This window comes from Buceros rhinoceros, unplaced genomic scaffold (genome assembly GCF_000710305.1).
Source record: "Buceros rhinoceros silvestris isolate BGI_N320 unplaced genomic scaffold, ASM71030v1 scaffold10913, whole genome shotgun sequence".
In the NCBI taxonomy this organism is placed as follows: Eukaryota; Metazoa; Chordata; class Aves; order Bucerotiformes; family Bucerotidae; genus Buceros; species Buceros rhinoceros.
In genome coordinates this window covers 76,229-90,278 of record NW_010405473.1, presented here as the reverse complement: position 1 = coordinate 90,278, position 14,050 = coordinate 76,229, and the positions used below count along the sequence as shown (strand labels likewise).

The window sequence follows — 14,050 nt, the reverse complement described above, 5'->3', positions numbered from 1 at the left end:
AGAGTGCCAAAAGACCTTCCTCCCGACACAACTCTGCTGGACTTGCAGAACAACAAAATCACTGAAATTAAAGAAGGAGATTTCAAGCACTTGAAGAATCTTCATGTGAGTGTATAAATGAACTAGCATTCACCAAAAAAAAAAAGGGGCGGGCGGGAGAAAATGTGGTTTTGGCGTGGCACTCGGTTTTTTAAGGATAACTCAGTGATATTCCTCCACCAGCCCAGCCTATTTATTTCCTTTCCCATTCCTCTCCTGAATGCTTTCTTATACCACAGGATTTTCTCATCTCCTTTCAGCTCTTCATACGTGTCTCCTGTCCATTCAGTCTCCTGATTTCCATTATAGCTTTTCTTACCTATGTATTTATGTATTCAGTCCCTTTGGCACAGTGACTTGGTTATTTCTATTTAAAAAGCAGATCTACCTCAACCCTGCCACCTCACTTCCTTGTTAGTGTATTCCTTCTCCTCCCACCTCTGAGCTCACAGAGATTCCATCATTGTCAGCAGTTTTTCTGTACTAATTTTAGTTAAAGAATCTTTTCAAATCAATTTTCTGCCCCCTGCACTACTATGAAATAGTGTTTTTACAAGAACATTCTCCTAGCAAAACTCCGTCCTCATTCTCCTTTACGTGTCATCTCTTCCAACACTGCTGTCTGTTTTCCTCTTTGCTGAAATAGTTTCCCTCCCTGGTTCCTGTGACTGCCTTTTTCTCTGGTTCACCTCTTCTTTTCCAAGTTTCCACCAGACAACTACCTTCCTCTGTTTCCAGATTTTTGTTTCTCTGTCTGAGGTTCTCTTCCCATATTGCTATAATTTTATCAACATCTTAAAATTCATACCTCAAGGTCTTGCCTCAATTTTTTTTAAATATGTCTTTCTTTCCAGATCAGAAAAAGGCTATTACTTCTCTGCCTTTGAAAGTAATATCCCAGCTCAGGCATATTTCTGAATATACTATGTTTCTAGCCTTTCACCAACTCTATTTATTCTGTGTATTACTCTGTTTGATCCTTTTTTGATTATAACCAGTATAAACTACTTGGATTTGCTTTCCTGGCTTTTCATAGCCTCTTTCTGTTCTATTGCTTCATTCATAACCAAGAAGCCAACTCACAATTTTTATCCAATGCCAGTGCCATCACTCCAACAAGCACTAATTCAAACAAGAATCTGCATTCAGCCACTCATACTTCGGGAAAAAAAGGATCCTATAAACATTTATCTCAATTACTTCTATATTCCATCTTAAATTTTTGTTTTAATACAACATCAAGAAGAAAAGCTTTAAAAAAAATTCTAGGAATAGGCACAATTCCAGTCTGTCTGTAGTAGAGGAAGCTGCATGAGTAAATCATGATGAGGTTCCTGTCATCTAATTTTAGCACAGATGTCTATACTTGAGCGAGTTACATAGCTAACTTCTACAGGCAACAAAGAGACATAGGTCCTTCACATCACATTTCACCTGGCTTGGTTTTAGAATGAGATGACTTGTGCCCCAGAATTTTTTCAATTCCTCTGCTTGGCTACTGAACAGATTCAACACCCTAATGCCTGCCCACTTGTTTTGGCTTCCTTCTGCCTTGGAGAGAGGTCCTGTGTTTTCAGTGAAGATCTTCTGCAAGGTTCTAAAAAAAAAAGGTCTTGTCAGTGAAATAAATCTTTTTGCAATCCCTCTGCATGACACTGCATGTTATGAGTCAGAGCATGGTATTGCAGATGAAAAGTATTGCCCTTGGTGACTTTTGCCTACTTGGCACTCAGCTCAGGACTCTGCTACACATCCTGCTGTGAGTTAAGGTGGTGTGAGCTACATCATCTCATTGAGGTTAACTCTATGGATTTTTTTTCTCTCTTTTATTACATCAGATATAATTTAATAGTGAGTTAAATAGGTAACTCTTCAGGGAAAAGATTTGTTTGTCTTACTCCCAGAAGCAGATTCTTAGGAACATGTACGTGCATAGGGACCACTGGAAATCATACAGAAGAATTATAACGGTATCGTAAGTTCTAATAAATACCCACCAAAAGAATGCAGCTTTCCTAGATTTACTCAAGAACAAAAAATGGTCATCTCATCTCCTCCCCAAAATAATAATTTAGTCATGTAGTTCCTCTGTGTAACTAGTTCCTCTATGTCACCATCTTTCCTCTCAGCAGGCACCATTCTTGTGAAATGTCTGGGTATGATTCCCATTGCCCACCTTGCAATTAATTATTCCTCAGAGTCATAGTGAAAGGGGAATATTGTTTTTAAATAAATATGACTCAAACATTTTGTTGTGGACAGCACTCCATTGTCACTTTTCTTTTAAGGAGATATATGTGATATGAGCGTCTGTGATATATATATCTCTCTCTGTATAAACTTGTATATGCTTTTTAATCTTATTTTCTGATCAAGGTGTCTTGTGTTAGAGTTACACTTCATAGCATGATGTTCAAAAGTCTCTAGGGTTCTTAGACTTCCCTAAACCTTCTTATATTCTACTAAACCAGGAATATTTATGTAAATTATCAGTATTATTATTCCAAAATCTAAAATTGTTGCAACTGCAGTTAATGTCTTGAATGTAGTGATCACTTAAGTGAACAATTCCTTAAATTCGAATTTTCATAGATCTTGAAAAAAACTCAATATATTCAGCTTGTTGCTTTTGAGTATTCCTTTTAAATTCCTTCCTAATACCTATAGACATCACCAACCATAGGCATCATAGATATAGAATAGATTTTAATGAACAAGCTTGGTGAACATAAAGTTCAACTTGTACTAAAGCCCAAATGAAGAAACTTTCCCATGGCTTCTCTTTCAGGACAAATGTAGTTGCTTAAACTCTGAGTGTGCAATACACAGAAATAGAAATAAAACAGAAGTTAGTGCCTACAAAAATACTTTTTGTATCAGAAAACTTTACTGAGTAGGTAAAAGAGCAGTTAAAATTTGCAGCTGTGGAAATATGACAAGCAATTAGAAAGAATGCAAGGCAATATTTATCTGCAAATAATAGATGTCTGTCAGAAAACATCAGAGTCAGAAGTTTTGGTGCAATTGGTATTTTTATAGTTTTAAATGTATGCAGGAAAAAGTGGCTATGAATTTTATACTATAAAAACTCACTGAAACTTCATACTGTTTGAAAATAAAAGGTAAAATAATTTTTTTTACACCAGAGGACTTGGGAGAATAGGGTAAAAAAATTGAAAACAGTCTTTTTTTAGGGCTGAGTGCTGAGTTTCACGGTTTCAGAAAACTGTCTGATACTATGTGAAAACCTTATGTGGCAAAACAATCAGAGACGCACTCTTGGAAAAGCCAGGAAAAAAGTCTTCTATGACACTATCAGAATTTTCCAGGCAGACTGACACTTCTGGATAGAGTACAGTACTTTGACCCCATGGACACAATAAAGAATCCAAAATACTACATGAATAAGCCCTCATGCAAAATGGAGGAGGAGTCTACAAAAACAGCACATGGAGTTGCATGCTGCGTGGCAAAGCCAAAGCAAACCAGCATAACGCCTGGCACTTGGAGAAAGAAGTTAAAGAAGCTGCTGTGAATTAGATTGATATAAGAACAGCACAAACCATGGAATAGTGACCGCATACTCTTCCAGCAGGGATTTTTTAATGGCACAGTGTTAGCACAGCGAAAGAAGATGAATGCACTATTGGCCTGAAATCAATGAAACATTGCTTGATTTAAGTCGAACTATGCAAAGCCAGGGTTGTGCATACAACACTGTTAAGAGCAGTTGTATTGGTATCAAAAGGAAAGACCTGCATGAAAGGGATAAAAGTTTTAAACTTGGGTCATCATCAATGGCAGATATTCTTACTAGGGATTCTGAGGAATAAAAGTAAAAAACTCTTTCTGAAATAGAGCACTCCTTTAGAGATTTGCTGTTTCCTCAGACTCTCCTTTGCATTGTGCTTGACACACAATAGGTTTTCCACTAAAGCAAGTGTGCAACAAAACACATGCATGCAAAATATTTTTAATGTGCAGAGGATAAAGATCTTTACATATGAGGAAAACAACAGAACAAAATACTCCAGAGCATTAAGTTTATTTTTTTCTGGAGCAGGAAAATGCCAGCTGCTCCCTGGTCATCTGTGCAGGTCACGTTACACAAGTCTTACCAATGAGAGCTCAGATGCCATGCGGACCAGATCTGCAGCAGGCTCCTTGGCTTTGGGAGATTATTCAGCAAGTTACTGTGGACGTGATGAAACAGCTTCCCGTAATCTTCTTTCATGTATCCTGACAGGCTGTTGTTTCAACGCCTTGCCATCTCCTTACCTCACAACTGATTAATCTCTTCCCTGTTGTTTCTGTCATCCCTTTTTCCTTGCCTTTCTTAGCTATGCCTGTTTGGTCCTAGGTTTGGCAGGGTTACTACCCTACTTTGGTTACTACCAAACCCTACCAAAGAATGTAAGTGACAACAAATAAAGAATAATTGCACCATCATGTTTTTTTATACTTTATGCTTTTCCTGCCCTAACTGTAGATCATGGGACCTTCGAGAGATATCTGGAATTCTGCTCAGAGGCCTCTTCAGACTTGGGGGCTCTTGGTTCCTTCAAGTTTATCTATGTTTATGGTTTTTAAAATGAATTTTAAAATGAATACTTATTTTGTAGAATTCTGTGTAATGCTATTAGAGAAGAAAGTCAAGTTTTGTTTTAATTTTTTGTATTACTTGTTGCTTGGATTTTTTTCCTAAGTGTGCATTCACTCCTCATCATTTGGCAGAAAAGCTGGGCTATATGTCCAGGTTATGAGTATGACTTAACAACTAAAAACATAAAGCAAACAAAAAGGATCAATTTTATTATTTTTACTATTATTATTATTATTGTTATTTGGATGCCTGTCTCCTGAGCTTACAATTCTTGAGGCATTACTGTTTCTAGCAGAACTGTAATAAAAACCAGGTAATAATGTAATACATAACCCAGGAAATTAAAGAAATTCCACTGAGTCAGCGGATTGACTTTTCAGTTTAAACCCTGAAGGATGCATGCATCATTAAAGATTTGATGTTAGGTAAGAGCACCATCCCCAGCTGGCAAAACAGGTGTATCACCATGTATTATTGCTGATAACAATTTGCTGATCATTTTACAGCTCACTTCTGATTTTGACAAGGCTCTTACTTCACTATTCTAAAATAAGAGGAACAAAAGTGGAGATGAAAACCCCTCAGAACAAACCCCTGAGACTCTCACATAAAGAAATTACACAAAAAAAAAAAACACCCCACAAAAAACCAGAACAAACCCAGTTCCCTGCTTCCACCAACAGACAGGGCAAAACCTGTGAATTTTGGAAACCCCGAAAAGAATAGCCCTATGCTAGTTTCTATGTGATTCCCACATGCTCCCTCTGCAGTTTGTCAGGGTATATTTTGACAAAAGCCTGCCAACAAGTGTTCCAAAATTTTCCTGAATTGTGAATCCTCCTTTTTGTTTTGGGAATAAATACTTGACATGGAAACCAGGCCAGAGGGAGCTAAATGGCAAGACTCCCACTGACTTCAACAGAGCCAGCATCTATTCCTGTCATACAGTGATCTTTGATTTTTTTTTCCTGACTACACTAACAGCAGAGGTGTTTCAGTAAAAAGTAAGCCATCTTTGGAGGAAAGCTTGAATTTTTGTTCTCTCTGAGCACTGCTTAAACTGCTGGTCATGATAAGGTTGTCTGTAGGTATTATCACAGTGCAATGTTATAACAGAGTCAATGTTTACTGTGCAATGTTTACGTGCTATATATGATAACAAGAAAAGGTTTTGTTTCAGGAAAATGAGGATGGAAGCTAATTTTTCTCTTATCCGTAGGAAATTGATGTCTCTAATACTTGATGCACTTGTGCCTCTTTATTTTCTCTTTCTTTCTTGTCTCTTTTCTTACCTACAGCTGAATATCTTTGCATCCATAGCAGGTCGCATTGAAAACTGTACATTGTGTACTCAGTCTTTTGTATTGTGAATTAGAGATATGCTTCAACTCTTTCTTTTTTGTGGGGGGAATACATTCATTTTAAAATAAATATCTTTTTCCTCCACTAAAAATGGAAGTGTGGAAGAAGATAGATTTTTGAATAAAGTACCAATACCTGCGCTTTTTTTAACCTGTCAGATTTCTGCCAAATCATTTCATGCTAGGTACATCACAAGTGCTATCTGTGGCCAACGGCTCTAGCACTTGCAGGTTGACTCTTCTTTTTCTCTCTGAGTACTTCTTACCCTGCATTCATTTTTTTATACATCCTTTAACAAGATAAATATAATGCCCCATCATGCCATCTGGGCTTTATTCAGGATAGCTAGTCCATGTGGCATGTTTTTGCCTGACATCCCTTCCTCAATAGCACTGCCTGCAGATGTTTTCCCTAGGTTTTTATCCTTTAGTTCCTGTTTTTACTGACCTCTAAATTCCCCAGAGTTTTTTTATTTTATTTTGTTTTGTTTTAATGTTTGTTACATGCAAACCATACGGGGCACATTCTGATGAAAGTAAACAGCATTGCTCCAAGGCTAATAACTTAGTTCTTCAAGTCTTGCATATAATAGAGTTATTGTGAAGTGGGAAAGGAATCCAGAGGTATGGCTTGCCAGATGCTGTGCTGGTGTGTTATCCTCATCATTTGCTATTGCTCTGGGAGACAGTAAAACTTCTCTTGCAAATTCTGATATGTGATTTTTTTCTTCTTTGCAGCTGCACAACAGAGTGAAAAAATAATGCAGGTTTAAGGTGCTGTGAGCAGGAACTTGCAGAGTGGTATATGAGTGGGAAACAATATTCTGCTACAAAAAAGTTAAAAACTACAGACTTGTGATATCTTCCCATCTTATACCACCACACAGACATTCCCACTGTGAAATCAGTATTTTTAAACATACCTTTGATAGATATTGTAATTTCTAAGTGAGAGATTTTCTTAGCGTTTGAATAAAACAATGGTTCTGTGTGTTTCCACAAGTTAACATGATCATATTCAGGAGGAAGCATCGGCAAAGCAATCCTAGATAGATACCTAAATAATTTCTGGGTTTGGTCAGGACTATCAGTTCTGCACTGAAGAGCTATAACAATCCTCTTATCATCACCTATCCAGAGCATATTTACATTTGAGTGCCTAGCTGAATGTATATCTATTTATTGCCAGCAAGAAATATTTCACATCATATTATCGTCTGTGGTAATCATAGCCCAAACATTTTTCATCTAAAAGTCAACAAAGTTAAAACAAATCAAATAAAAAAGAAAAAAAAGATAAAGCAGATTTTTAGTTGAAATAAATGTCTAAGCAGAACAAAGCATGATGCAGGATAAAAATTTAATGTGCTGGTAAGGTGAGTCTAAACTCATTGAATGTTGACTTAGAGATCTATGGAAAAGAAATCCATGGTAAAATTAAAAAAAAAGTAATTAGCAGTTGCGCATTCAGTTATTATTATAAAAACATGAGAAAGAGGCTCATCTGCATAATTGAAACTGTATCCCTCATAATATCTGGGTTATTTCCCACGTCCTAATATTGCACAAGTAGCTGTATTACACTATGGGCAGCATCTACCTCTGTATCACTGTTCGGGCAGTGATGACGCAAGAAACCACACCCCGTGTGTATCCCATGTGTTCTCATTAGAGATCTTACAGCTCATGCTCAAATAAAAGAGAGTTGGGGCCATTGGTTTCACAAACCAATATATTTATTTTGGGAGAGGCTTATTGTTAGGGAAACAAACTCCTGAACTGTGAGTGACCTTTTCTACCTCCTCTTGCAAATGTGTTATTGCAAGCTAGCCTACAAAATTAAAACCAGACATGCTCAGCTTTACGTGTACTTGGTGAGACCACGCACAGAACACATTGCTTGCTTTGCTCAGGATAATCTGCAAGAGGAGTTGATTAGGGAAAAAACACACATCAAATACCATTTTTAACTATCTTCTCACCTCTCAATTTCCACAATGGAGAGGTGCTGATCAATTTCTTGGCACTGTTTCAATACTTAACTTATTGTGGAAAGACTTGAATGTTCAATTTTCCTTAAAGAAACAGACTAAAGTGTAATTCTGAAAGTATTAAAAGCGTTTTAAAATGCACTGAATACTAGTATATACAATATAAAAATTTGTGGTTAGCAGCAACTGTTGTTTTCTATTTCTGAAAATAGCGTAATGGGGTTAGTGAACAAAGATGCTCTACAATTATTCTCTAGTAATAAATCAGTAGATATTATATCTCTATTTATACAGCCTATTCTGCCTAATTCACTACACAAACGTGCAGTGCTGTCAGTCTCATAAGTAGAGAGCAAACAGATGAAATGAAATCTTTTTCATTAGCCGCATCTCTTTTCTGACAGTAATGGAACTTTCTTCTACCTTTTTATGTCATATTTGGTTAATCAACAAGAGACTTAGCAGTAATGTAAAATTTCAGAGGCATACAGAGATCAGTTTTTATCGGTAACAGAGATTCCATAGAGGCCTTTCTCTCCTGACTGTATACAAAGCTAATTTACTTAGAGTTACCCTGAGTCTAAATATCACAACTGTTGTGAGAAGTAGATTAGGCGTCAGTGTAGTAGGCAGAATAAATATGGTCCATGATCACTAACTGCAGGACGTAGAGTATGATGCTTCCAACTGCTTCCCTTCCAAATCAAGTTATGCTTACCAAAAAAATAGCTTATATCATTGCAAAAATGAGTTAATATCAGACAGAAATCTAATATAAGACTAACACGAAAAAGGTGATGATATGCTTCTTTTTATTAAGCTGGGCTTTGCCTTCACTGTATGGAGTCATAGAATTTTCTGTTCAGGAAATATTGGTTAGGATGGTTGTGTGATGATGCATAAGGTATAAAAGTATCCTCAGAATAAACAAAATCAGGGAAAAAAGAGCAAATAAACCTGAAAATGTTAATCTTATGTGAATGTCTTGTTCTTCACATCTTTCAAATGGAAAACTTCTTCTTGTTCTTGGGTATAAATTGTGGTTGTTAACAGAAGCTGTATATACCTCAGCAATGAGATAACACTGGTATCGTGGGCCTTATCTTTCACTATTTCAGAAGTTCTTAATCTAATTGTTTTAGTACTTCATTGCATTTTCTTCAGCTCACTAGATTGGTCATCAAAAAACATCAAAAGACAGTAGAAAATAATAATTTTTATATGTTTCATTCCTCCAATAATTTCCCTAGTGATCATCTGAGATCTCCTTCATTATTATTCCACAGGCATTGATCCTTGTTAACAACAAAATCAGCAAAATAAGCCCATTAGCTTTTGCTCCTCTGAAGAAACTGGAAAGACTTTACCTGTCCAAGAACAACTTGAAGGAACTCCCAGAAAACATGCCGAAGTCTCTTCAGGAGATACGGGCCCATGAGAATGACATCTCCAAGTTGAGGAAAGCTGTCTTTAATGGACTGAATCAAGTCATTGTCTTAGGTATGAGCATGAGAAATTATAATAAAATCAACTCAGTGTTTTTTAAAGATGTTGGGTTTAGTTCAGTCAGTGATTTTATGTAGCAAGTCAAGAAATGCTCCAATAGATTGTAGCTCCAAATTAGCTTTGACCTGAAGGATAGAGGTACCTACACTGCATCAGAGCTCATGACCATGTTTTGTTGGCAGAACTAGGCACCAATCCAATCAAGAGTTCAGGCATTGAAAATGGAGCTTTTCAGGGGATGAAGAGGCTCTCCTACATCCGTATCGCAGACACCAACATTACTAGCATTCCAAAAGGTAAGAAATTCCATTAATATTTCACAGATTTCCATGGGTATAATATAGTGGCTTGTAGTCAGCTGGAAAAAAAGAAAAAAAATTATTATGGAAGCCTTTTGAGTCAGTTGTTAGAGTTTCCATTACTTGACTACTTCATTTTTTAGTCAGTTGACTTTTATTGGTTTGGAAAATTTTGCTTTTCTATTATGAGAAGCTCCACAAGAGGTGCACTGCCAGAAATGAGCCATCTTATGTTATTTTGCTTTTCTTGTCTCATTGCTGAAATGTAAAGTGGAAGAATGTTTTCACTTTCCAGCCCTTCTTGGTGAGCCTGATCAACATTACACAGATGAAGAATTAACTGAAGTTCTATGAGCATAAAATCAACCTTCAAAAAGTCTGTGCATTTGAAACAAAAAAATACATTCCTATACAAAACAGAAACATTTGCTATTTTAAAAAGTACTTCATTGCAAATTGCTACAAAATAAGAAAGACTTCAAAATAGCCTATTAAAACAAAGTAAAACAAACGGAATGGTTCCAATCCAGAGGAAATTATATTCAATTTATTCATAGTTTAGCCAGCAGATTGTTTTGAAATAGCTGAAAACTTTTTGAAAGTTAATACTAGTTGTTATTTCTTTCTTCCCACATTTCCTGTTTTGGATGTCCCTTTGAGGGACCTCAGATAGTTAAAATATTTGGTTCCAATTTTTTTCCTGATAAACAGAATTTGCAAACCAGTATGTGCCCTATTTAAAATGACATTAAAATTATTTCACCTCATTTTTATAATCTCATTTTCTGCTGCTGTCATTTGTTAAATATCTAGGTACTCAATGTTTGTAGATTTATTTATACTGCCTGGATAAAATAAAGGCTCTTTCTCTTATACTGTTATATACATCCCATTTACATAATCATGAAGATCAGAATTCATATCTGAGAAAGATTTCATTTAGCTATTTTTTAAGAATTAACTGTTCTGTAATGACCTTAGAATCTTGGTCTTATTTCATACCAAATAAATTGTTACTAGGTGTTTTCAGTTTCCCCAACTGTGAAAGTTCCTTGTTTCTCACTGAATTGTTCTTGGCCAAATGTTTTTGTTTCTGTAAAGAACCTCGGTATAACACAAGTCCTTTAAAAAAGGATGATAAACAGGTTTTAACAAAAGTAATTTGATGGTGTTCTCTCTTTCAGGCCTTCCCCCATCCCTTACTGAACTTCACCTTGATGGCAACAAAATCAGCAAAATCGATGCTGAAAGTTTGTCTGGACTCACCAACTTGGCAAAGTAAGAAGTAATTTTTTTTCTTTTCACATAAAATATAGGTTGAAAATGTAACCACCACACACACAAATAGAAAACATCATTTTGGGCTTCATAAGTATTATCATCACTGAAGCAGTACAGAACTTAGCAGGAGAAGCTTCTAACAACATGTACTGACAAGAGAACAAAACACTTTTTTCCCCCTAATGTTTTCAAGCTGTTTTCAATTATGAGTGCTGTATGCCCAGAACAAGTGTTTCTGTGATTTAAAGAAAAAAGAAAAAGAAAAAAAAAAGATAAAGAGAGCAATTAGTTTTTTCTAACATCGTATTTCCATCTTCAGTTTATGCAGTTTTCTTGGGACACTGGATTGCTCATGCAATTTGTTCTGGAAACTGAGGGAAAAAAGCACATGAGAACCAAAACTGCTTGCAACCATGTTTCCTTTGTTACTTAAGACAGGCAACTCTGCAATAGGTCCAGGATCATTACACCAAAAAAAATTAAACAAAAATCATACAATATAAATGGAAAAGTTTCAGGTTTTCAGAGTGATTTTACCTTACTAGTCTGTGAATAGTGCTTGAAGGAGAATTTCCAGAGAGTAGTTATAGACATACAGAATTATTTGTGAATTAGTTCACATTAGATAACATGCTAAAATGGGCATTTACTAATAAGGTATATCTATACTACGATACTTTAAAACTTTTGTATGAAAATAGAAGTGTAATTGATCTAAAAGAGCATTAATCAGATTACTGGATCTAAGACCCAGATCTTTATCTTAATCCTTAAATTTGTCATAATGAAGGCAGAAAACAGAAATCAAAGAAAAATTACTGAGCAACAGGAGTTAAGTTTATCACTGTTTATAGTAGGTTGGACAGCAATATAGTGCAATGAAGTTTATATGTATTTTGAATCTGGCAATTCCAAGTGATAAAGCTTAGAACAGCTTTCTAAAGCTTGTAAAATAAGACATTTCAACTCATGTTGGATGTTCAAAAAAATCTGCTGCTAGATTTTAATGAAAAAATAAAAATACTGTAATTATGGGTTAGGGGACCACAAAGCAGGTATTTTTTATGGTTACAGGCTTAGTATAAAATGTAACAACCTCCAGAGAAAAGATAAAGAAAACTTCCAAAACCAAATGAAGATCATAACTACTGAAGGAGAGAGTAATTTACTGGAGGAGAGAGGTGTGAGATGTGTCAGTTGTCCTGCAGATGACAATTTTTCTGCTTTTTCATATTCACACTTGGATAAACAGGCAACATTACACAGATGATATTGTTCAAGTCCTTCTTAAGACGTGAAGTTTTATGCAGCAAGTGCTGATGGACTACTGAAAATATCTAACCTTGGGATGCCTCTATTGTGGCTGTACTGTACAGAGAAACAAGATACTCTGCTGATCAGGGTGTGGAGATGCGGAGCTGCTCAGAGAAGGCACTGAGTTTTAAACTGCTCTCTGGCCTGTGCTTAAGCAGGCAACCTGAGCATAGCCAGAAATCCTCTTTTGCAAAGTTGAAAAGTTAAGGCAGAACACAGACTGGCAAAAAAGGAGCACGTTGGACATAGGGCAGACAGATGAAGAAAGAAGGGAGCTATGGCAGAACTTCAGGACAGCATATGGGATAAATCTAAGGGGCAGTGTGTCCCTTGTACCACAGAAGAAGGCAACCAAAAACCAGCTTTTGTTTACACATTTGAGACTTCAGGAACATCAGCCTGGTGTCAGATTACTCTCCTCCTGGATCATGTCAACTCATACTCACGAGTCTAACAGCTGCCCTAAAGCACAGTTAAACTTTGAGAAACTGGTCATTTTTTGGACTGTGTTAAGGTGTTTTGAACCATAAAATGTTTCACACAAGAGTTCAGTGTAGCTCTACTGCTCCTTTTCATTTGAATTCTTCAGTTCTAGCAAACTGCCAATATTTGTCCTTTTTGTTTGGTTGTTTTCTTTGTAAAATTACTCTTAAGTCTTTCAAAAGTCTTCATCAAGTACTTCAGTGGGGAAAAATAATCTTAGGAATGTAAACTGAACAAAGGCTTTGCTGGTTAACGCTCCTGTGCTCCATAGGAGGAAAGACACACTACGGAACGGATGTTACTAATGTCTAATCCTATTTAAGTCTACTGAAAAGATCTAGATCCATACAGCTGAAGCTGTATAAAGTTTGTTAAAAACTTCAATTACATGTCTACAACCACGTGAAAGGACGTTGTAGGGAGGTGGGGGTCAGTCTCTTCTCCCATGTTACGAATGACAGGATGACAGGAAATGGCCTCAAGTTGCATCAGGGGAAATTTAGGTTGGATATCAGGAAAAATGTCTTTACACAAAAGGTCATTATGCATTGGAACAGGTTGCCCAGGGAGGTGGTGGAGTCTCCTTCCCTAGAAGTATTTAAAAGGTGTGTGGATGTGGTGCTGAGGGACATGATTGAGGGACCCTGGCAGTGCAGGGTGAACGGTTGGACTTGATGATCTTAAAGGTCTCTTTCAACCAGATGATTCTGTGATTCTGTGAAAAAAAAGTGAAAATGGGCCAGCAGGGATGTTGGAGACAAAAGAAGGTGAAAAAATATTTGAGAATTTCTTCAATTTGTAAATATGTTTTTGATTATGTTTTTCAATGATTTAGGACATTTTGAATATATCAGCTAAAACATTGGAAAAATGTTACCTATTCAGTAATATCAAAGCAAGCAGTATGATAATACATGAAGCAAGAGCGATTTTTCAAAATTCTTCACTTTTTTCCCATAGTAAAGAGAAGGGAGATGGAGACCATATTCTTTCCTAACACTCTTAATCACCCTGCATTTTACACACTAATATTGACTTATTTCATTTGAAAACATAGCCTCGAGTCACTGAGTGTTTGCATCACATTTAGAAGAGATGTAATTACATATAATTTCACTCCTTGTGGGAGTTAGATCCACTTTTCTAGCACAGCCACAATTTTCCAGTTTCACT

At 36.3% G+C, this 14,050-nt stretch overlaps 1 protein-coding gene across 1 annotated transcript in view; it reads left to right on the top strand.

The window, feature by feature from the left end:
- The window catches only part of DCN (decorin), a 19,407-nt gene that overhangs the window by 872 nt on the left and 4,485 nt on the right, over nucleotides 1–14,050 (top strand). The window contains exons 2-5 of the mRNA XM_010133759.1: nucleotides 3–105; nucleotides 9,281–9,494; nucleotides 9,683–9,796; nucleotides 10,984–11,077. Of these exons, the coding sequence (XP_010132061.1) occupies nucleotides 3–105; nucleotides 9,281–9,494; nucleotides 9,683–9,796; nucleotides 10,984–11,077 (525 nt within the window). The remainder of the gene's footprint in view (nucleotides 1–2; nucleotides 106–9,280; nucleotides 9,495–9,682; nucleotides 9,797–10,983; nucleotides 11,078–14,050) is intronic.